Here is a 21,961-nt window from a genome sequence, read left to right as displayed (position 1 = left end):
TTATTATAACTGGAACTGGGGATTATAAACATTTTCAAAAAAAGGTTTTTAATGAAATGGCATGTTTATCAACATAAGTTACTGCTCTGAGCTCAACTGGAATGTGCTCATTTGTTTTGACCAGTCAAATTCCATTCCATGCTGTATGGTGTTCAAGCTCAGCAGCACTGCTAAACTCTAACACCCCTCTGATTCGCTAAATCTATGGATTTAATCATCTATTGGGGTCAGAGGAGTACATTCTAGGAGTAAAAGACCCGCCCCTTTGGGTGGAACTCATGGGAAAAGGTGAAAAGTATGGACAGGAAACGTGTTTTTGCACCCTGTCCCATTTAATGCAATTCATCGAAAGTTAATGGAGACAAAATGATTAAGAAATGCTCTTTTTCGATGCTGTAACAACTTTTCTTTTAAAAGTTTAGGTATTTTTTAATATTACATTTGCATTCTTTTTAATACATGTATGTACAATAGTATTCCAGTTTGTTACCAAGCTTGTTTATGAGATATTCCTTGTTTATTGTTCTCCAAGGTGGGACTCCTTAAGTGTCTGACACCATGTAAAACTATTTAGTGCTTTGCAGCTGGCACGGGACTCTGCTGGTGAATAGATGGCGATTCTGGTGTTTTCATTGTTTCTGCATCTCTTGGGGCAAGTATGAGGGATTTCTGCTGTGATGGGTGAATGCTGGTGGAGGAGAATGAAATGGCCTTCTTCTTAATTACTTTTGGCTTGGTTTAACCTGACGCATAAAAAAACAATTAACTTCAATTTAACTTTTATCATCATACAGAGAATGGCATTCTGAAAAAAAGTGCAATGGTTCTTCAGTTTGACATTATGCTTGGCTCAATCTTGGGCCAATAAATACAAAGGGGCAGATTTATGAAGGTTCGAATGATAAATTCGAATTCAATTTTTCGAAAAACAATTTTGTGTCAAAACTCACAAATTCAAATTTAATTTTAAAAGCACCAACTCGAATGTAAATTAGAATGTGAGATTTATCACACCTCAACCACGGAAAGAGTTCTCATTCTAATATTTGCCACCTAAAACCTTCCGAATTCATTGAGAAGTCAATGGCAGAGGTCTGTTGACCCATTTGAAGATGTTAATCGCCTTCCTTACATTCTAGGTTTTTTTGGAGTTACAATTGCATTTGTATTAGATTCAAATATGAAACAAATTTTCGGGTCGTTCCCATTCGAACAAATTTTAGATGTTCGAGTTTTTTCATAAATAACCTCTCCCATTCAAATTGTCAGTACAGGTACAGGACCCCTTATCCGGAAACCCGGTATCCAGAAAGCTCCGAATTACGGAATGGCTCTCTTCCATAGACTCCATTTTATCCAAATAATACAAATTTTTAAAAATGATTTCCTTTTTCTCTGTAATAATAAAACAGTAGCTTGTACTTGATCCCAACTAAGATATAATTAATCCTTATTGGAAACAAAACCAGCCTATTGGGTTTATTTAATGTTTAGCTGAATTTCTAGTAGACATAAGGCATGAAGACCCAAATTACGGAAAGATCCGTTATCCGGAAAACCCCAGGTCCCGAGCATTCTGGATAAAAGGTCCCATACCTGTACATTCAAATTTATTACAGTGAAAAAAATGCACATACCTGTAACTTCTAAATTCAACCTTCCATAAATTACTCCCAAATGTCTCTCTGAAAGATAAAGTTATTGAAAATATTAAAAGTTAATGTCAAGATAAACCTTTCAGCAATTAATTCCTGCTGCAATCTCTCCCTGCTCTGTTATTTTCTGCTTACACTCTTCAAACATATAATTTGGCTTTTGTATAACAAATCCACAGCAAAACATTTTGTTCTGTACAGAAAAATAATTTTACGGTCAAAGACATTTCTTATAACTTTTCTGACACAATGGATCAAGAGGTTTTACTCCATTTTAATAGTATTAATGAATATTTGAAATGGAGAACACAATTATTATAAAGAACTTATGAAATGTTAACCTACATTAGTTATAGTGCTGCATTATTGTTGATTACAGAGGATGTAGAATTCTGCCAGTATTACCGTCAGGGATCAGCTACATTCTGTGAACTGGTCCATTTTTTAATCAGATTTTGTAGCATAACAGTCGGTTATAGACTGACTTCATATTATCGCCTGGAAGTTCCCGGATACTAGAGGTGATTATGCAATGTCAGGAACATTTTATCTTTTACAAGTTATACAATATTTAGTTATTTGTTATGAAACATTAGTCTGCCACAAATATGATCTCACATTAAGGACCATTAAGGCATCGAGGGAAGCAATATATTAACTATTTTTCTTGAAAAAACATTGCATTGTGCTATTGATAAATAACACTGAATATATGAATGTAAATTAATTTTTTATCATATAAAGCCATTGCATAACACCAAAATCACTTAAATATCCAAGGCCAACCAACTGGAATATTTCAGCCTGTTCTTGGGTCACTGTAGAGTGAATAAAATGTCATGATGTCTTAGCCCAGCTACAAATAACATATGGTTATCCTCTGTGATTCATGTGGGTTTGTGGATTTTTATCTTTAAACAGTTGGGCTCAGTAGTCAAAATAAAGTCTTCAGCTTTGCGCCAGCAAGAAAAAGAGCAAAGAATGTACTGGTCCCAGACACAGGAGATATATTGTACCCCACAATCATTTCCACAGGTATGCACTGTTATATTTTATATATTTGTATGCATAAATGCCATAAATATAGAGGGAGCAGAACCTGCTGTTTTCCCTACATTCCCACAAGGAGAAGCATGTAAAATCAAGGGTGGCACGTGATTTCGGTTCACCAACACCAAAAAAATGTTTTTGCAGGGGATGCCCACTGGTATGTACATTGTATGGCTAAGCATGATGATTACAGCAATCCAAAATTCAAATAGGTCAGCGCTAATCAAAGCTCAGGGGAAAATATGAAGAAAAAGAGAAAAAATATAATATAGTGTAGTATTTAGTTAGAGAGTTATAGTCTCACAACACCATATGGTTTCACTTAACCTTTAGTGCAATTAACTCTTTACACTCCACCATGTGCGTTTGTTTAAAGTGGATATTTACAAACGTTCAAATTATTTTGTGCATATCAGACCTTGTAGATTGCGAAACTTTTTGTTGATCCTTCTTGCTAGGGGAAGTTTAAAAAAGCACAGATAAAAAGTGTAAAAACTTCTTTATTTTTCAATAAATAAAAACCAATTGGTCACATTTAAGTGGATTAAAACGGGCAAAACATCTCTCTCTCTATCGTCCCAGTTTCTTGGATCTTTGATTAGCGCTGACCTATTTGAATTTTGGATTGCTGTTGTTTCACTCGAGGAGAAACGAGGACTGTTGGGTTGGAAATTAAGGGGATATTTCAGAAACTTTGGTCACACAAAAAATATTTTTATTTTTTGGTTTGTAGTAAGCATGATGATTAAAATGGAGATAGAGTCAAAGCCAGTTGTTTTGACTGATAAAATAATCATACTGTGTGTTCTTCTGCTGCCACTAGGAAAGCTTTGCGTCTGCAAAACAGGTACTGCAAGTGACAAAGCTATCAGTGCTATATTTGCTCCAGATTAAAGGAAGCTGTGTATTCAACAAATCAGAGATGGGTGTAATTAGAGGGAAAATAACGTTAGATTAAAAAATGCATTTTATTATAAAAAGATATAATATACAGGATAACAATATGCAGTGTGTGAATACCAATGGCATGCTAGTAGACAGTTGTTAATTTAATATATACATTTTTTGCCTCTCCTGCCTGGCAGTTGAATTCTTTTAATACTTAATATAATAGTAAAAGTATATTTCAAAAACGGAATCCTTGCCTCCAGGCAAAAGGAGCATACCTATTGTATATCCTAGGTATAACTTTACGTAGCCCACAACATGTTGCTGACTATTTTACAGCTATGTGAATGCCTTAAATGTAGGTCTATAATGAAAATTGGGAAGTAAAACAAGATGCCTCCCCTGCTGTAGCAAATGCCAGCTATATTACAGAGTGCTTTTGTTATTTCTCTGAGACTGTAGCATGTAGGAATAACACAGACAAGCAGCAACATGCTCATATCTCAATGTATTCATTATCTATCCACCTGCAGTCTGGACAGCTGACAACTGCCACTCTTCCCACCCTTTGCAGAGCTTTCTCCCTGACTGCTGCAAATGTTGGGGTTTAAGAGCCTTTGCACAAAATCTTTGTGTTCCAGGTCTATATATCGTGACCCTGTGTAATAGAGATTGCTGAGATGATTCATATGTTAGTGCTGGAATGAGAAATATCAGCAGTTCTTGCTTAGTCCATGAGTCCACTAACTAATCAGGTAGACCCAGCCTTAGGGTAAATAGAAATGAGTGCAAAATAATGCAAAAAATGGAAAAAGTTGAAAAATCACCAGGTGTACCAGTTTGTTAGGTAACCCCAACAACCTTAATTACTGTGTGCACTGAGCAAGGTTAAAATTGCATCCAGAGTATTGATGAGTGAACTTTTTTGCCAGGCATGGATTCACAGCAAAATTATGTAATTCCCCATCTGTGAATTTATCAGCAAAAATTGTGTTGCGTCAGAAAAGTCGCCAAGACAAAATTTTGGCCGAGACAAAAAAGTCACCGTAAGAAAAAACGCCCATTGACTTTAATGCATTTGGAGTGAGAGAAAACTGTTGCATGTAGCATAGTAAAATGAGTGCACCTTTCTCTGACTATGAGCTCCACTCCCAATATTGTGCTCTGCATGAGACCTTAAAATCTTAGGGAGTAAGTCCTCGCAACGGTTTGGAGGCAGGATGTAGTGCAACTGTAACTGTATTCAGGGTGCAATAATTAGGCGCCAGTGGTTCTTATTACTTAACCATTGAACATATTTATTGAACATACAATTCTCAATGGAGCGTACAATAAGCAATACAGGATCAACAGTGGATAGGCAATACTCCCAGCACCTTTGGTGAATATCTGTCCCCTTGTGAATGAGGACAATGTATGCAGCCTTGAGGGGGTACACCCAGCTTTCAGCCTTTTCCATAAGTGGAACCTGAGGGAAAACTTTACGTTAGGTCTGGACACTTAATCCCTACTTCTGGGCAATTAGTACCCAGGATCTTAATCCCACTCACAATCCTCGGAGGAGACACAGATGCTCAACTAAATAAACTAAATATCTGTCACTCCTAGAGTGACCTATTCAGTAGATAACCGATACTGACTATTCAGGTTTCGGTTCCACAAGGGTCCTGTCTGCCTGTTCAGACCAGGGCTAATAGGAAATGGACCCTGAACAGATGGCCACAAAGGGTTTTATACTTTAGCACAGTGCCATCTACTGATCACTGTGAGAAACAACAAGGGGCATAGCTTAAAGCAGGAATAGGAAGAAGTGTGGAAGCAAAAGATAGAACTCTGTCTGTTATTTGGCTCATGTGACCTAACATGTATGGTTTGTTTGGTTTGTTTGTGTGTACCGTGAATTGTACAATCTTATTTTTTAAATTTGCAATTTTCTATTTATGATTACCCAATGGTACATACAACTAAAAAAGTATATTATTATGAAAATAGCAGGATTTAACATATGAGATGTTTTAATCAATATATTTCTATAGAGACCTACTGTACATGGTTTGGAGGGCATCGGTTTCCTTTAACAACCTTTTGCAGCTTTGCCCTTGCAAACATATAGGTGGGATCGGATTCAGGCACAACATTTTGAGAGTTCTGTTTTTTGGTAAAGCACTGACATGAATGGAATTACAAACTTAGTTCAGTGTGTTATTTCAAGTTTAACCCCCTGCTAGATGCTCTTACATGCTGTCTGTGATAAACATGTACTGAACCTGTGCAGACAGGGTTGGACTGGGGGGCCCAGGGCCCACTGGTGCTGCTGTCCCAGGGCCCCCCATAGGACCCCTGCTGCACGTGTGCAGTTATTGACACGCATGCACTTTTTTTGCCGAGGCCCAGAAGGGAGGTCGCAGCAGGAGTCAGGACGGCAGGAAATTATCCAGGGAGCGGCTCTGGACCGGTGCAGTCCACCCTGTGAGCAGATGTGTTTTATGGTGTATTACTGATATAAAAATCAAGATAATATATATAGTTTTCCAAGTTAAAATAGTCCAGAAAATAGTCCAGAAAAGTAAAATTGCCCTTTATATAACATTGCTGGCAGGGTCTTGTTTAATGTGGATGTGGCCTAGAGAAACCAGACTTTGTGCAGCCCATTGTTTACATGGATTAGTGACACCCAACCTACATATGTTGTGCATCTGCTTTCCAAATCAAGGGGCAGCAGGTTGATATATTGAGATATATTTATCAAATAGTGATAGTAGAGTCCACCACAGTAACTCAATATATTTCTGCTCTCAGTTCACTTGTATGGATTTTTTAGGACATATTTGTCAACATTGTCCCTTCTCAGAGACTATTATCCCTACTACTACTATAGGCACCATCTTTCCCTACTATACCTGTTATCCCACAGCCACACTCCCTTCCCAGAGACTATTATCCCACTGTTACTATAGGCACCATCTCTCCCTACTATACCTGCTATCCCACAGTCACACTCCCTTCCCAGAGACTATTATCCCACTGTTACTATAGGCACCATCTCTCCCTACTATACCTGCTATCCCACAGTCACACTCCATTCCCAGAGACTATTATCCCACTGTTACTATAGGCACCATCTCTCCCTACTATACCTGCTATCTCACAGTCACAGTCCCTTCCCAGAGACTATTATCCCACTGTTACTATAGACACCATCTCTCCCTACTATATCTGCTATCCCCCAGTCACACTCCCTTCCCAGAGACTATTATCCCACTGTTACTATAGGCACCATCTCTCCCTACTATACCTGCTATCCCACAGTCACAGTCTCTTCCCAGAGACTATTATCCCACTGTTACTATAGGCACCATCTCTCCCTACTATATCTGCTATCCCCCAGTCACACTCCCTTCCCAGAGACTATTATCCCACTGTTACTATAGGCACCATCTCTCCCTACTATACCTGCTATCCCACAGTCACAGTCTCTTCCCTGAGACTATTATCCCACTGTTACTATAGGCACCATACATGGTGAATTAAGACTGCTTTAAACATGGCTATGCTGACAACCTAGGCCTGCTGCACTCATACCCCAAAAGATCTATAGTTTACAGATTATATGGAAGCTTTGTATAGTTCTAAAAATGCACTTATTGTTAATTGTATCTATGAATTACAGACAATCAATGTTGACCTGCTAATTGCAATTTTAGACCTGTCCCTAATTTTTTATGCAGTCTGGTATCCTTTTGCTTCACTTAAAAATTCATGAATTTCCTGCCAAATTTGCGAAACAACGAAAAATTCGCAAAAAATTTGAAAACAAAACTGACGCCCGTGTCCAGTTTTGGAAGCGCATCCGAAAAGTCATTTGCATCAATTTTGATGTGGGCATTAAAGTCACTGTGCGGCCGAATAGTGTGTGCACAGTGATTTTGATGCAATCGACTTTTCAGACACACATCCAAAAAAATTTTTGCCTCCGAATTTTCTCGCGATATTCCGCGAAATGCAGAAATTTGCAGTGAATTTGTGACAGGCGAATTTATTTGCCCATCATTATCCTGCGCTAGGCAACGCATGGGATGACCATGTTACCCAGCCATGAAATATCTGACTGAACTGACTGACAACAATATCCCCAACAATATCATTCTCAAGACCATAATGTGATATCATTTTATCACACTGATTGTACAATGGATTTATTCCAATAAACATATAGAAAATAGAATCTGCTTAAGCCTCAGAAAATGACTTATTACATGTGTTTGGCACTGTTTCAAACAAGATCGTAAAACAAGTTCTAATTTAACAGAAGTCTTTACATGTGCTCTCAAGTCTATACATTAGAGACCCATTTCGTGGAATAACAGAACAAATGATAACATTTACGAGCCTGTGAAAAGTCTCTTGACAAATAAGCTAAATGACTCATTAATACATGTTTCAAATATGCATGCTGGAATTTATTAGAGTTATCGCTTACAGCAAAAGATGAGGCTTCAAACACATGGCCATTGTTACTCGTGCTTGTCATAGGGCAGATTTTAATGCATGCATTTTAATGAATTCACGTATCTAGGGTAATTTTAGTCTAGTAACCTTTAACAACCAATCACCAATTTGCTCTCATCTGCCAACTACACTACTCTAAATGGTAAATGGAATTGGCTACACTTCTATATACATTCATAGTTTGTTTGAAGAGGCAAAGCTCTAGCATGTTATATAATGTCCCATTTCTTAAAACTCTTCGGGTTTTTTGGATAGATTTTGAATAATGCACTCTCTTCTTTTAACATTTCAAATGGGGGTCATTGACCCCGGCAGCTAAAAACCTATTTTTCTCTAAGGCTACAATTGTATTGTTATTTGCATGTATTTATTATTTACCTTTTTATTCAGCCCCTGTCCTATTCATATCCAAGTCTCTCATTCAAGCCTCTGATAAAATTCAAAACTGGAATTCTGCTGAACATAAAGCTACATAATTCAAATACCACAAAAAAGTGCAAGTGCAAATTGTCTCAGAATATCATTGTATTAAGCGATATTATACGTATTTCTAGCACTATCAGCAAACTTTATCAACCGCAGGTGGAGATGGTTGATGGTCAAACAGCCACAGATCATCCCTTCTTATGGTGGTTTACAAAATGATTTCCAAATTAATACAACATATCTAATGGGGCACATTTTATGAAATAGCAGTGCTTATCAGTACTTGTTTTTTCTCTAAACATTTGTGTAGCTTGATTGCTCTAAAAAATCAAGATCTATGAAGAGTAAAATCGTAGAAAACTAATAAAAGAAACCAATGCTTTCTTTTAAAGGGCATGTAAAGGCAAAAAAATAAAATCCCATTTTTACTTTAATGAAAAAGAAACCTATCTTCAATATACTTCAATTAAAAAATGTGTACCGTTTTTATAAGAAACCTGACTGTATGCAGTGAAATTCTCCCTTCATTTACTGCTGTGGATAGGAATTATCAGATGGTCCCTAACTGCTGAGCAGGGAAACAATCATACTTATGAACAGCAGGGGGAGCCCCCGCCTTACTTCCCAGCCATGCAGAACTCAAGCAGCTTTGTTTATGAGGATCCCTAAGCAGCCCAGACCACACTGAGCATGTGTACAGTCTTAGTCTTGCAAAGATGTGTAACAAAGTTACAAGATGGTGACCCCTCTGAGGCCAACTTTGTTTATATTTAGTATACAAAATACAGCATTTCTAGCCTTATTCTATTTTAGACTTTACATGCCCTTTAAGTGCTTGGATCCTCCCCATGTGCCACTGTCCTTAGGTTGATAGACAATGGGGAGCTTTTAAGCTGCCTAAAATGTACCAAATATCGCCCTCTGTTGCCTCACTTAATTGGACAATACTAGAAAGTGTCCTCAAAAATACCACTTGAGGATAAAACTTTAGTACAGGTATAAGGAAAGTGTTGTTTTTGGGAACACACTCTACTGGAAGACATGGTATGAATGTTCACTGCACCAATCTAAGCAAGGGTTGGAAATTGTGGCTCTTTACACTGTTGCCAGGTTAGGTGCAAGAAATAAAATTGTAATTGCACTAAGCAGCTGTAACTATCTAGGAGTGGCTGTTAAAAATGCATTTCCACATAAGGTGACAGATATAAAGTACTATACTATTACATATAGTTTTATGTATGAGTTATTTTTAGGATGCAACGATGATTGCTAAATGAGCTTGTGCAGGTTATTTTATCCCCATTATTAATTTTCCTTTCTATATTTTAGTATTCCACTGGGGGAAGTTACCCCATGACCTACATTTCGACATCTCATTACCCTTACCAAAGGATCGCACCTCAAGCAAGTATGGAGGCCCAGCAGCCCCTCTATCCAAAGCCAATTTATTCATACAGGTAATCATTTCCTGTGTCCCAGCAAACAACTGACTTGTTAAATGCCAAGTATTTAAAAATACATATTCACAAACTGCCCAGTGCTCCACAATTTAAAAGTGCACATTTGAAACATAAAAAAGATTGGGGGACAATTGGTGATTTATAATAAACTGATTGAATATGTTTCTCTAAACAGATCTTTAGCGAGTGCCATTTGTCCATTTGTCAGTTACTTTGGCTCTTCCAGAACTGACACAAATACACTGCAGTTCTCAAAAAGAATGTTGCGTTGTGAGTAAAGAAAAAAATAGATATACTCAATCCTGGATATGGTTTTTCATTCAGACAAATCCTTTCGGGATTATTTGTGGTTCAGCCAAATCCCAAAAATAAGGATCTGGCGCGTCCTGAAAACATACATACCTAGTCTTGCAGATGGCAGTTGGCACATCATGAGTGATAATCTTCAAGAAATACTTAGGTGACTTTTAAATGTAATATACAGTAACAACAATTTATAACAATAAAAAAAAATTCCAGTTAGGGGCCAGATTTATCAAGGGACGAAGTGAAAAATATAATTTCGAATTCGAATTTTCACTTTTTTTATGGCCAAAACTGTCAAATTCGACTAGGGAATTGTTAAAATTCAGTTTGAGTTTTTTTAGAAAATTCGAATTCGATTTTCGAGCTTTATCATACACTGGCCCTTTAAGAACTCAAATTTGACTATTCGCCACCTAAAACCTGCTGAATTGCTGTTTTAGTCAATGGAAAACATCCTGCGATCAATTGGAGTTGTTTGAAGCATTTCTGACATTCTGGTTTTTTTCAGAGAAAAAACTCGAATTGGATTTTTCGGGTTGATCCTATTCACCCGAGTCTTGAAAATTCAATTTTTTTAATAAATTTTGATTGGTTCATGGGAGTTTTTAATAAATGTGATAAATGTGCCTCCCCATGTCTCATAGCAAACTGACATTCTGTTTGTATAACTGATGAGAACATAAATGGTCATTTATTTCTGCAGCCTGTAACAATCTGTAACAATAACAATAAAATGGAAACCTCACATAACAATAACTGAGGGTCACTGACCCTCAACAACCAGACTGTATTTAAATGTGCAAGCTTTAGAAGAGGAAAGGACCAACTGAAAAGTTACAAAATTACAGAAAGCTCCATTATTCAGAACACTTTAGGTACCGAGAATTCAAAATTCCATACTATTTGTTTAAAGTGACTGGAACTGTAAATATAATAACATAATTGTTTTTCTCATAGCATACTAATATTTATGGCCCTGAAGAACAGCAAGACGGGAAGTCTGCCTGTGAGTGAGATTTATAATTTTATGACAGAGCACTTCCCTTACTTTAAGGTAAGACATTCATATTCTGTATATTCTGCTTTCTCTGTATCCTCTGGGAAAAAACTCCCAGAGTTTCTTTTAAACCTACATTTTACTGTGAAGGAGCACACAGAAAATCTAGCTCAAGATTAAATATATAAAAGGGAAATAATATTTATTTAAAAAGTTCAAAAAGTATAATTTTCCTTTAAGCACCTTATACCTCTGAATAACTGGAAGTGACTATTTATTGTTGACAAATCTGAATATTAAAATAAGAGTTAAAATTTGGTTCAGTATTCTGCCAAATCTTTTGTGAAGGATTCGTTATTTGATAAAATAAAAAAATGATGAATTTGGTGCACCCCTGTTAAAAAAAAAAGACAGGTATCAAATTATATAAGAATCCCATAGGGCATTTAACTGAAACCCAGTATTGGTAGATAGACAAGGGGACTAATGACCTGAATGGGCAGATATGAATTACCTATCAATGTATTATCCCCCATGATCTTATCCGCAATGATCTACATGCCCAGTTGGTAAATAGCCATGACATCTGAACATATATGGGCAGTTTAATAGCTGAGAGCCTGAGAAGGACCAAATTGAGATGAATAAATGAGCTATGGTTCTTGATACTGTAGCTTAAATCATTGCTGGGAGTCTGGCCTTATATTGGGCAGCCAATGTGGAACTGTTTGAGCCTTGTATACATAAAGTGCTGGAAACTCCATTTCTGGTACAACATTCTGTTCCATTCTGTAACAAAAGTGCTAAAGTCAACACATGCAGTTGCCCAAAACAACCAATCAGATTTTAGCTCTCATTTTCGACATTAGATAATTTGTAATCACTTGCATATAACTTAGAAAATGCCTATTATAATTAATTGAATTGGTAATACATAACCAGAGAACCTCTCATAAGAATATATTGTATAATACTAATCTAATTCACACTTGAACTATTGAAAGTCTGTGATATCAATACAGTACAAATTATGACAAGTTATTGTCAGAATATTCTGTTGAACTAATATTACTATACTAACAATCCTTTCCTGGGTAATGTGTGTGCTATTATATCAGATGACATGGAGGCAACCAAAAAGAGCATGTGGAAAGTCAGAGCAGGCTTGTTTGTTTGCTCTCTAGATTAGTTGTAATAGCTATTATAGAAAATTATTTGAAGAAAGCAAAAAAAAGAGCACTGAATAAACAAGACTCTAAGCAAAGGATACATGAATAGCCATTAGCAATACACTCATTAAATAATAGGATAATATTGCCAGTACATGAAATTGGCCTTAGGTGAAGGAGTAGAATAATTGAATTGAACCAAATCTCTGGTTAAGGAGAAATAAGTCTTGGTCGTTTTAACAGTTGCCATAAAATAGCAATGAAATGTTTAATTAAAATTAAATTGCTTATAATTAACTGTCATTAAAATCATAATTAAACATTTTTAAAAATGTTGGATTAATGCAGTAAATGTCCTGCCTGTAATTTCTCTTAATAGTAACATACATGTATCTGACACAGGCAGCTATTTAATGAAATGACTATGTATCACATAGTCTAATATTAATCTATTTAGTTGCAGGGAATGTGAAAAGGTGTCAGAAAGAAATAAATACACAAAAATGGAGACCGCTCAAGCTCACCGCTAACTTCTCCCCCTGCCAGGGGCTCAGTCTCCAGTGTCCCCACTGTATTGTGTACAAAAACTAGAGATTTACAGCATTTCTGGACTTGTTTTATTGTAGCAGGTATTTGTACAAAACCTAACATGTTTCGGGATGAGATCCCTTAATCATAGGCCTATGATTAAGCAATCTCATCCCGAAATGCGTTAGGTTTTGTACAGCTACCTGCTACAGTAAAACAAGTCCAGAAGTGCTGTCAATTTCTAGTTTTTGTGTCTGAAAGAATACAGTGCGGCACAATCCATTTCTGAACAAAAAAGTAGAAAACAAATCTGGAAATGAGAAGGGCATGTGCTCAGCAGGTAACAAGAGTGCAAGGGGAAGCATGAAATAGTAAGTGGGCCAGAGTGTGAGATAGACAGGGTGGGGTAGAATTAGCAGTCTTGTGCTCCACCGAGGAGGGACAGTGTGGGGTTAGTTCCCCAGGCAACACCTGTCAGAGTAGGGACTTGAGTATGTAGAGCGGCCTTAGTAGACACCATTGAATATGAAGTACACTGGAGCCAGGGAAGGACAGGTTGTGTGTCGGATGCTGTCAGTGGCAGCGGACTGGGCAGTCAGTGGCATTGGGAGCCAAAGGGTCCCCAGGCCAAAACTGGCTGGGCTGACACCTATGGTGAGATTAACCTGTTGAAGGAACGGTCATGACACCTATACTAAAACTGATGAAAATGAATAAGCTATCTGCATGATATATTTGAGAGATATATAGAAGTTAAACAGGATACAAAGTGAAGTAACTTCTTTGTCTATGATTTCTGTAAATTGTTAGTTGCGGTTCAGTTTTTGGAGGGCCCAGCTGAGAGTCACATGTGCAGAATTTAAACTGTGTGTTTCAACTGTACATCTGTACAACTGTACTTGCATATCAAATGAGCAAATAAAAACATATGTTTCCTAGAGCCTTTCGTACCCTAAAGCTCCTAAAAAATCATTAACTGTAACATCTACACTTCATCTAGTAATTTGGGTTTAGTAAGAGGCGTGATTATTAATTTCACATTTTTGGACACCAGGCCATTTTTACTTATTGTCCTTGCACTATGAGTGACAGGTATTCTTAATAACACAGCCGAGACTAGAGGATAGTGGAGTCTGATGCCGAAGGCAAGACATGCCTAAAAACCACTGAGTCACAAGTGCAGAATTTAAACTGTGTGTTTCAACTGTACTTTACTTGCATGTCAAATGAGCAAATAAAAACATAAGTTTCCTAGAGCCTTTCTTACCCCAAAGCTCCTAAAAAATCATTAACTGTAACATCTACACATTCTAGTAATTTGGGTTTAGTAAGAAGGGTGATTATTAATTTCACATTATTGGACACCTGGCCATTTTTACTTATTGTCCCTGCAGTATGAGTGACAGGTATTCTTAATTACACACCCTAGGGTAGAGGATAGTGGAGACTGATGCCGAAGGCAAGACATGCCTAAAAACCACACCTTTAAAAATTGTTGCTAATTTTTAAAGCAATAATTTACAAGACAGCTCATGAAACCTATAAATCAATTCAAATAAAACATAACGTTTTTTTAATCACATATGGGACTATTTTCAATTTATTATCACCATTCCACCTTGCTTTACTACATATACAAGTGCATTCTAAATACAATACAAAAACAAACAATGTAAATATATATATATGGAAATGATAAGAAAATATTTCTGAAGACATACAAGACAAATGTGAGAAATTTTGTTGACGGAAAGATGCAGAGGGAGAACTTGTATTACAAGAGAGAAAAGAGAACAGTGATGCCTTTTGGTTTCACAAGTTCTATAGTAGTGGTTCTACCAATCCTTGGGCCTATCATAGATGTACTCACAGAGCTCTCCTGGAATTTGGCACCACTACAAGGAGTGTAGGCTTGAGCTTTAGCTCATAACAGAATTTCCTAACATCTTTTAAACTTAAATTTTGTTGAAATCTTGAAGGGCACCAGCATGCACCAGAATATTCCAGTACTTTTTGCGACAATAAAACAGATACAGAATGTTGTTATTTTCCCTACAGACAGCTCCAGATGGCTGGAAGAATTCCGTGCGGCACAACCTCTCTCTGAACAAATGTTTTGAAAAAGTAGAAAACAAATCTGGAAGTTCTTCCCGTAAAGGGTGCCTATGGGCCCTGAATCCTGCCAAGATTGATAAAATGCAGGAGGAATTACAGAAGTGGAAAAGAAAAGATCCAGTATCCGTGAGAAAAAGCATGGCAAAGCCAGGTGAGTACAGCCAAACCAAGGTCCCCAACTGTGGGAGAATGGGGCATCTATAACTTTTGATAAAATTGGGGATTATAATAGAGATGATTGGGGGCCCAAGACTGTGGCCACCCCTATCATGTATGTTATAAACAAGGAATATTCCATCACTCTTTATTCCTAGGTCTGGGGCACATGGACTTTATTATATGCCCAGGCTATGGTTGTTTTTGCATGTAGGGTTGGACAACTCTAAAGTTACAAACTGTTTTACGTAGATATCTATAATAATTACTTAACTAAGTATAATAATAAAAAAAGACTCAACAACAAAGACTCTGACTAGCCCTGGGGGGTTCAATCAGCAGCAAGGGAAGACCTTCATTACTTCACTACTGGGGAAGTCTCTCTAGCACTGTGCTGGAGCAACATTATAGATAGTAAAGTCCTTGGAAGGCATAGTGAAGACTTTCTGATGCCCTGCTCCTGAAACGGTTACCCTTGTAATACCTGTTATGCTGCATTTAGATGAAGCCTTTACTTTGCACATAGAACTAACGAACCCTTTTATTTTGATAGTAAGTTTAAATGTGAAGGTGAATATCATTTTTTTGTTTCCTTTAGAAGACCTTGATAAGCTCATAGGAGAGAGAACAGAAAAGTTGAGGTCTTCCCTCTTGGCACATAGTGCCGCTGGCCTTGTGAACTCCCCCACTATGCAATTATCAATGCAGACGCCAATGTGTGAGACAACTATTTCCCTAGTACCTGTACCAATACAATCTGTGCATGACATTTCAGCATCTTTGCATGACAACACACATCTTGCGAGGCAACAGCCACCATGTTATACGCCATTACCACATGACATTTCCCAGATCCCACATGCTATGATCCAGCAGCCCCATGGCATTTCCCATAATCATTTTTCATCATCTGAAAATCAAAGTGACCTGAGAGCTCAACCCATCAATCCACAGGACTCCCCAATCCCTGCCCACACCCCGCCACTCCAGACCATGAAGATGCTGTCGGAACACTCGCCAGCAAGGATGGTGCAGGAGAACCTCACCGAAGTGGAGCTCAGTAATGATATTGACAATCTCAATCCTTCTCTTACAGATTTTGATTTTCAAGGTATGTAGTTTTCAATTGGGAATCATTTTTGCCCATTTTCCAAGCTGATTTGCAACAGTGTGTTTAGTTTAGACAAAGCTAGAGCTACTCAAGTTTTTTGTTCTAAGTTGGATTGAGATCAGAATTGTGTCTGGCAATTGTAGGACACCTTTTGGTCTTGGGCCACTCCAATGTTGCTTTGCCTTGTGTCCAAGATCATTGCCTTACTGACATTTTTTACTGTGGATTTATAAATACACAATGTACAGTCTTTTCACCCTATGTACCAAAATAACTACAGCACTGGTTTAGGACACATGTAAGTGACTCCTGTTGTTGGTCGGTCTAGGCACTCCTTATACAAGCTGCAGAACTGGGAGAATGTTGTTTGATTCATATTATAGATATGTGGGCTGCGACAAATGGCAAATGCACTTTCCCTTATGACCTTATGCCTCTGCTCACTTGGTGGGTGCTGGCTGGTTCAATTTGAACCAGCTTTTCAGCATTTTTCTACTGTACACAACACTAGTATATACAGGCTTGACTGTTCACTAGGCAGAAATTGGTCTACAATGCCTCCCAATGCACGAGGGAGGAGCTTATGCATATTGCCTGAGTCTGATGTGTTCCTAACGGTAACTCGTCCACCTCTACTGTACAAGATATTGGCACTGGGTACCCTGTTACCCTACTAACATGCTACCCCATGTCCCCACAACGGGTGTGGGTAGGTCTATAGGAGCTGGCCTAATTAAGGGTTAGTACATACAGGAGCCCGTTGTTACAACCAGAGGGTCATTTTATTTTCACAGGTGTGCTTCTATATGACTATGATGTCATCAGGGTGGGCGGGCTCTATCATCACCTAGCCTCTCTTTGGCTATATATGCTGAACTCACACACTGCATTGTGTTTCCTTGATAAAGGTTCCTGTGTGGGACCGAAATCTTGTATTGATGTGAGCTAATACAGCCAAGGTGGCATTTCGGTCCACTCTGGGACCTTTCTCAAAAAAAAAAAAAAATAGTTCCATGACCTGTATAAAAACACTCGGCCTTCGGCCTCGTGTTTTTATATGGTCATGAAACTCCTTGGTAACTTATAATATCCTTATATTTTACAAGAGGGGGTACTTTATTCACTATATATTTCTTTTTTTTCTCACTTTGAGAAATGCCTTGGTTTGGGCCGAAACACTAGTTTGAAGTTCTGAAAATAAAAAGATATTTTTTATAAGTCCTGTGAGTGCAGATCTTTTTGGACATGTATGGAGAATTTTTGCTGTTTCTGCACCCAGGCACAATTAATGATTTTGTTGAGAGTGCCGGTATGGGACCTGTTATCCAAAATGCTCAGGGCCTAAGGTTTTCCAGATATCTTTCTGTAATTTGGATCTCTATATTTTGTCTATTAAAAAATCATTTAAACATTAAACAAATCCAACGGGACTGTTTTGCTACCAATAAGGATGAATTATATCTTGGTTAAGATCAAGTACAATGCACATTTTTATTATTGCAGAAAAAAGGAAATCATTATTTGATTAAAATGGAGTCTATGGGGACAGCGATCCCATAATTTGGAGCTTTCTAGAGGTTTCTATATAACAGAAACATGTATATATAGTTTATTCTTGCTGTTCTTTACTGGGGTTTGCTGTAAAAAGGTGATTAATACTTATTTTCTCAACAGGGAGCCTTTGGGAAGAGCTTAGAGATGACAGCCTGGTTTTGGATCCCCTAAATCTTGTTTATCCCTCTCCAACACCACCTCCTCCTCAATATTTCCTGCATAACCCAGCCAGCAAAGGATTCAGCAATGGGACTGGCTCCCCCAGCAATAACTCAAGCATGAGTTATGGAGACATACATCTCACCACTGTGTATTCCTCATTCGTGGAACTTGACAAGCAAATGCCGTCGTATCTTAGTACATGTGGGAGCAAGCACGTCGCAATAGTTTGACCATATACACAACATCTATACCATCATCTGATAAAGAAACTTTCTGCAACCCCAGTTACATTCACTTTACAGATGGAAATACCTTTGTTAAATAAAAGACATTTTAGTTGAGTTACATCTGATTGATGTTCCTGGAAAAACAACTCTTAATTCTGTCTTCAACAGTGATTTTCTAAAAAACTGATGAACTACCAAAGTAATGCACCAAGGGCAAAAGAATAATAGGCCCAGCATTTACACTGCCACAAATGAAGACACTTCAACAGCTTAAAGAGATGAGACATAAAAACGTTGATTGCTGCCTATACAGACTGAACATCGGCTTTTTATTATAGGCTTATCCCATTTGATGATGGTTAAAAATTGCATTTTTATTAGAACCCTATTATTATGCATTTTTTATTGCACCATATGAATGATTTTTGGATTAACGAATAGAAACAGGGCCCTTATTTAAACAATCAAATTTGCAAAACTGTTTTTAATGAATTTACATTGCCCAGAGCTTTGATTTCACATGAATTTAAGTGTACAAATTCAGTTTAGGTAAACAATTAAGGGTCGATTTATTGACATCTGGGTTTGTGTTTTGCCACAGTTTGAGATTGTGTTTTTTTGCCACAATTGCAGGTTTTCTTTGCAGGAGACACAATTTTTTTCTCTATAGCATTTCTGCAGGTTTTAGGTGGCGAGATTTCGATTTTTTCACATTTTGTTAAAAATAAGGATGATGTTTTTATCTTGGCATGAACACAAACATGAAAATTAATAAATCAGCCCCTTAGGATTCAGCCAAATCCAGATCCTGGAAAAAAGTGCCAGCATTTGGCCGAAGCCTGGATTCAGTATATGCCTAATTAGTATTTGTAATCATGGATATTGCTTTATTGCTAATAATGTAGCAGTTTAATTGCTAATAATGTATTCTAAAAGAAGCACAAAATGGACCAATCTGAAACGACTTTTTTTACCCAAATGACTTCTCAGCTCCACCCCTTGTGGTGTTGCAGATGACATTATACATGGTCCCCTCGCAAGTCCCTACATTTGAACAGTCAAAAGTGTAGCAGCAGTGTCCTTCTCATACCCCCAGGGAAACCTCCTTTCCATTATTTTCAGCTAAAGTATGAGAAAACCTGCAAACCTCTCAAACCCCTGACAAGTGAAATTTAAATGAATAAATGAACGGTATCTAAATTACATGACTCCCCTCTGGATATAAATATCACGTTACATTGCTGGTTGCATCAATGTCAGGTTTTTCACTGTCATGCCTTCTTAAAGGGATACTGTCATGGGGGAACATTTTTTTTCCAAAATGAATCAGTTAATAGTGCTGCTCCAGCAGAATTCTGCACTGAAATCCATTTATCAAAAGAGCAAACAGATTTTTTTATATTCAATTTTGAAATCTGACATGGGGCTAGACATTTTGTCAATTTCCCAGCTGCCCCAAGTCATGTGACTTGTGCTCTGCTAAACTTCTACTGCAAGTTAGAGTGATATCACCCCCTCCCTTTTTTCCCCCCAGCAGCCAAACAAAAGAACAATGGGAAGGTAAGAAGATAGCAGCTCCCTAACACAAGATAACAGCTGCCTGGTAGATCTAAGAACACTCAATAGTAAAAACCCATGTCCCACTGAGACACATTCAGTTACATTGAGAAAGAAAAACAGCAGCCTGCCAGAAAGCATTTCTCTCCTAAAGTGCAGGCACAAGTCACATGACTGGGGGCAGCTGGGAAATTGACAAAATGTCTAGCCCCATGTCAGATTTCAAAATTGAATATAAAAAAATCTGCTTGTTGTTTTGAGAAATGGATTTCAGTGCAGAATTCTGCTAGAGCAGCACTATTAACTGATGCATTTTGAAAAAAACATGTTTTCCGATGACAATATCCCTTTAAAGCCTTAATTTCAGGTAGAAAGAAACCTCGCTATACTAGCTTTATTTCTTGCACACATTACAGTATTTGACTGCAGTATTTAAATGACCTGTAACTTATATAAGAATAATGTACCTCTATAATACATCACCCAAAACAATCTCATGACACATAAAGGCACTACGCTGCTGTGATTGCTGATCCTTATATTTTCTAAGTAGGGCGTACATTATTTCTTCTAATTCTCAAGTATCAGTAACTCATGTGACACAAGTGAATTCTAGGGATGCACCAAATTCGGCCGAACCCTCGAATCCTTCATGAAAGATTCTGCAGAATACTGAACCTAATCCTAATTTTCATGTGCAAATTAGGGATGGGAAGGGAAAACATTTTTTAATTCCTTGTTTTGTGACAAAAAGTCATGTGATTTCCCTCCCCAACCCTAATTTGCATATGCAAATAAGGATTCGGATTCGGTTCGGCCAGGCAGAAGGATTCGGCCAAATCCGAATCCTGCTCAAAAAGGCCGAATCTGAATCCTGGATTCAGTGCATCCCTAGTGAATTCAGAATGAATCTGGATGACATCACAAAGTGCATAACGGTATATTTTACAGCCTGTTACTTTTTTTGTATATAAAAACAAACATAATGTTAAAAATATTTTTTTAACTATGGAACAAGATGGCCCAAAATATGAAACTGTGTAAATGTGCAAATTAATTTTAACCCCATATGTGCCATGGATTGATATTATTGGGATGCATAGGTACAGGTATGGGACCTGTTATCCAGAATGGTTGGGGTTTTTCGGATAAGAGGTCGTCCTGTAATTTGGATCTCCATACATTGCCTACTAAAAATTAATTTAAACATTAATTAAACCCAACAGGATTTTGCTTCCAATAAGGATTATTTATATCTTAGTTTGGATCAAGTACAAGCTACTGTTTTATTATTACAGAGAAAAAGGAAATCATTTTTTTAAAATGTGATTTAATTAAAATTCATTCTATTGGAGATGGCCTTCCCGTAATTCGGAGCTTTGTGGATAACAAACCCCATACCTGTACTCCATATGGATCACAAACACACACTCAGAGAAAGCAGATCAACATTTCATTTACTGGCAAAAATCTTCCAAGGAGTGGTTGTTTTTATATATGACTCTGCATGCATATCATAAAGCAGGTGTGTTTTTCTCCCAGGCAATATCTGTATAATTGCTTTGTGATTAGGGTTGCCACATAAGGCCTGGCCGGTAAACATGATGGTTGATCCTAATGTTATTAATAGGGAAAAAAGATAAGAAGGCCAGTATTTTTTTTCCAGAAAAGATGGCAACCCTATTTGTGATACATACGGTATGTTCATTGCTTTTATTCCATTCAAGCTGTTCTCATTTGTCTATAAATAAATTAAAAGAAACTGCTGAATTTTGATCACAGTACTTAGTTTCATTTCACATTCACAGTTCCCTTCTCTCTATTTTCCCCCTGAAATATTTAGAATAAGACAAGTTTCACCATACATACTAGATTGTACATGTACAGGTACCTGGCATCAAAATGCAAAATGACTAAACTTCCTTAAAGGGGCGAAACCTAAAATACAAGCTGATCCAGTTTGCAAAAGCATTACATAACACTGATACATACAGTATACAAACAAATTTCTAAATTCAGAAGGAAATGTGCTGGATTTGTCTTACAGAAAATTTAAGTACAAGGAAAAGAAAAAAACACTGGGGTGGCCTT

At 37.4% G+C, this 21,961-nt stretch overlaps 1 protein-coding gene across 1 annotated transcript in view; it reads left to right on the top strand.

The window, feature by feature from the left end:
- Positions 1 to 19,219, top strand: part of foxn1.L (forkhead box N1 L homeolog) — a 55,438-nt gene extending 36,219 nt beyond the window's left edge. The window contains exons 5-10 of the mRNA XM_018246133.2: positions 2,577 to 2,690; positions 9,858 to 9,985; positions 11,252 to 11,348; positions 15,047 to 15,254; positions 15,858 to 16,370; positions 18,045 to 19,219. Of these exons, the coding sequence (XP_018101622.2) occupies positions 2,577 to 2,690; positions 9,858 to 9,985; positions 11,252 to 11,348; positions 15,047 to 15,254; positions 15,858 to 16,370; positions 18,045 to 18,316 (1,332 nt within the window). The 3' untranslated portion in view covers positions 18,317 to 19,219. The remainder of the gene's footprint in view (positions 1 to 2,576; positions 2,691 to 9,857; positions 9,986 to 11,251; positions 11,349 to 15,046; positions 15,255 to 15,857; positions 16,371 to 18,044) is intronic.
- The last annotated feature ends 2,742 nt before the right edge of the window (positions 19,220 to 21,961 follow it).

This window comes from Xenopus laevis, chromosome 2L (assembly GCF_017654675.1).
Source record: "Xenopus laevis strain J_2021 chromosome 2L, Xenopus_laevis_v10.1, whole genome shotgun sequence".
Lineage (NCBI taxonomy): Eukaryota > Metazoa > Chordata > Amphibia > Anura > Pipidae > Xenopus > Xenopus laevis.
The sequence above is the reverse complement of the archived record's forward strand: the minus strand, read 5'-3'. Positions and strand labels throughout refer to the sequence as shown.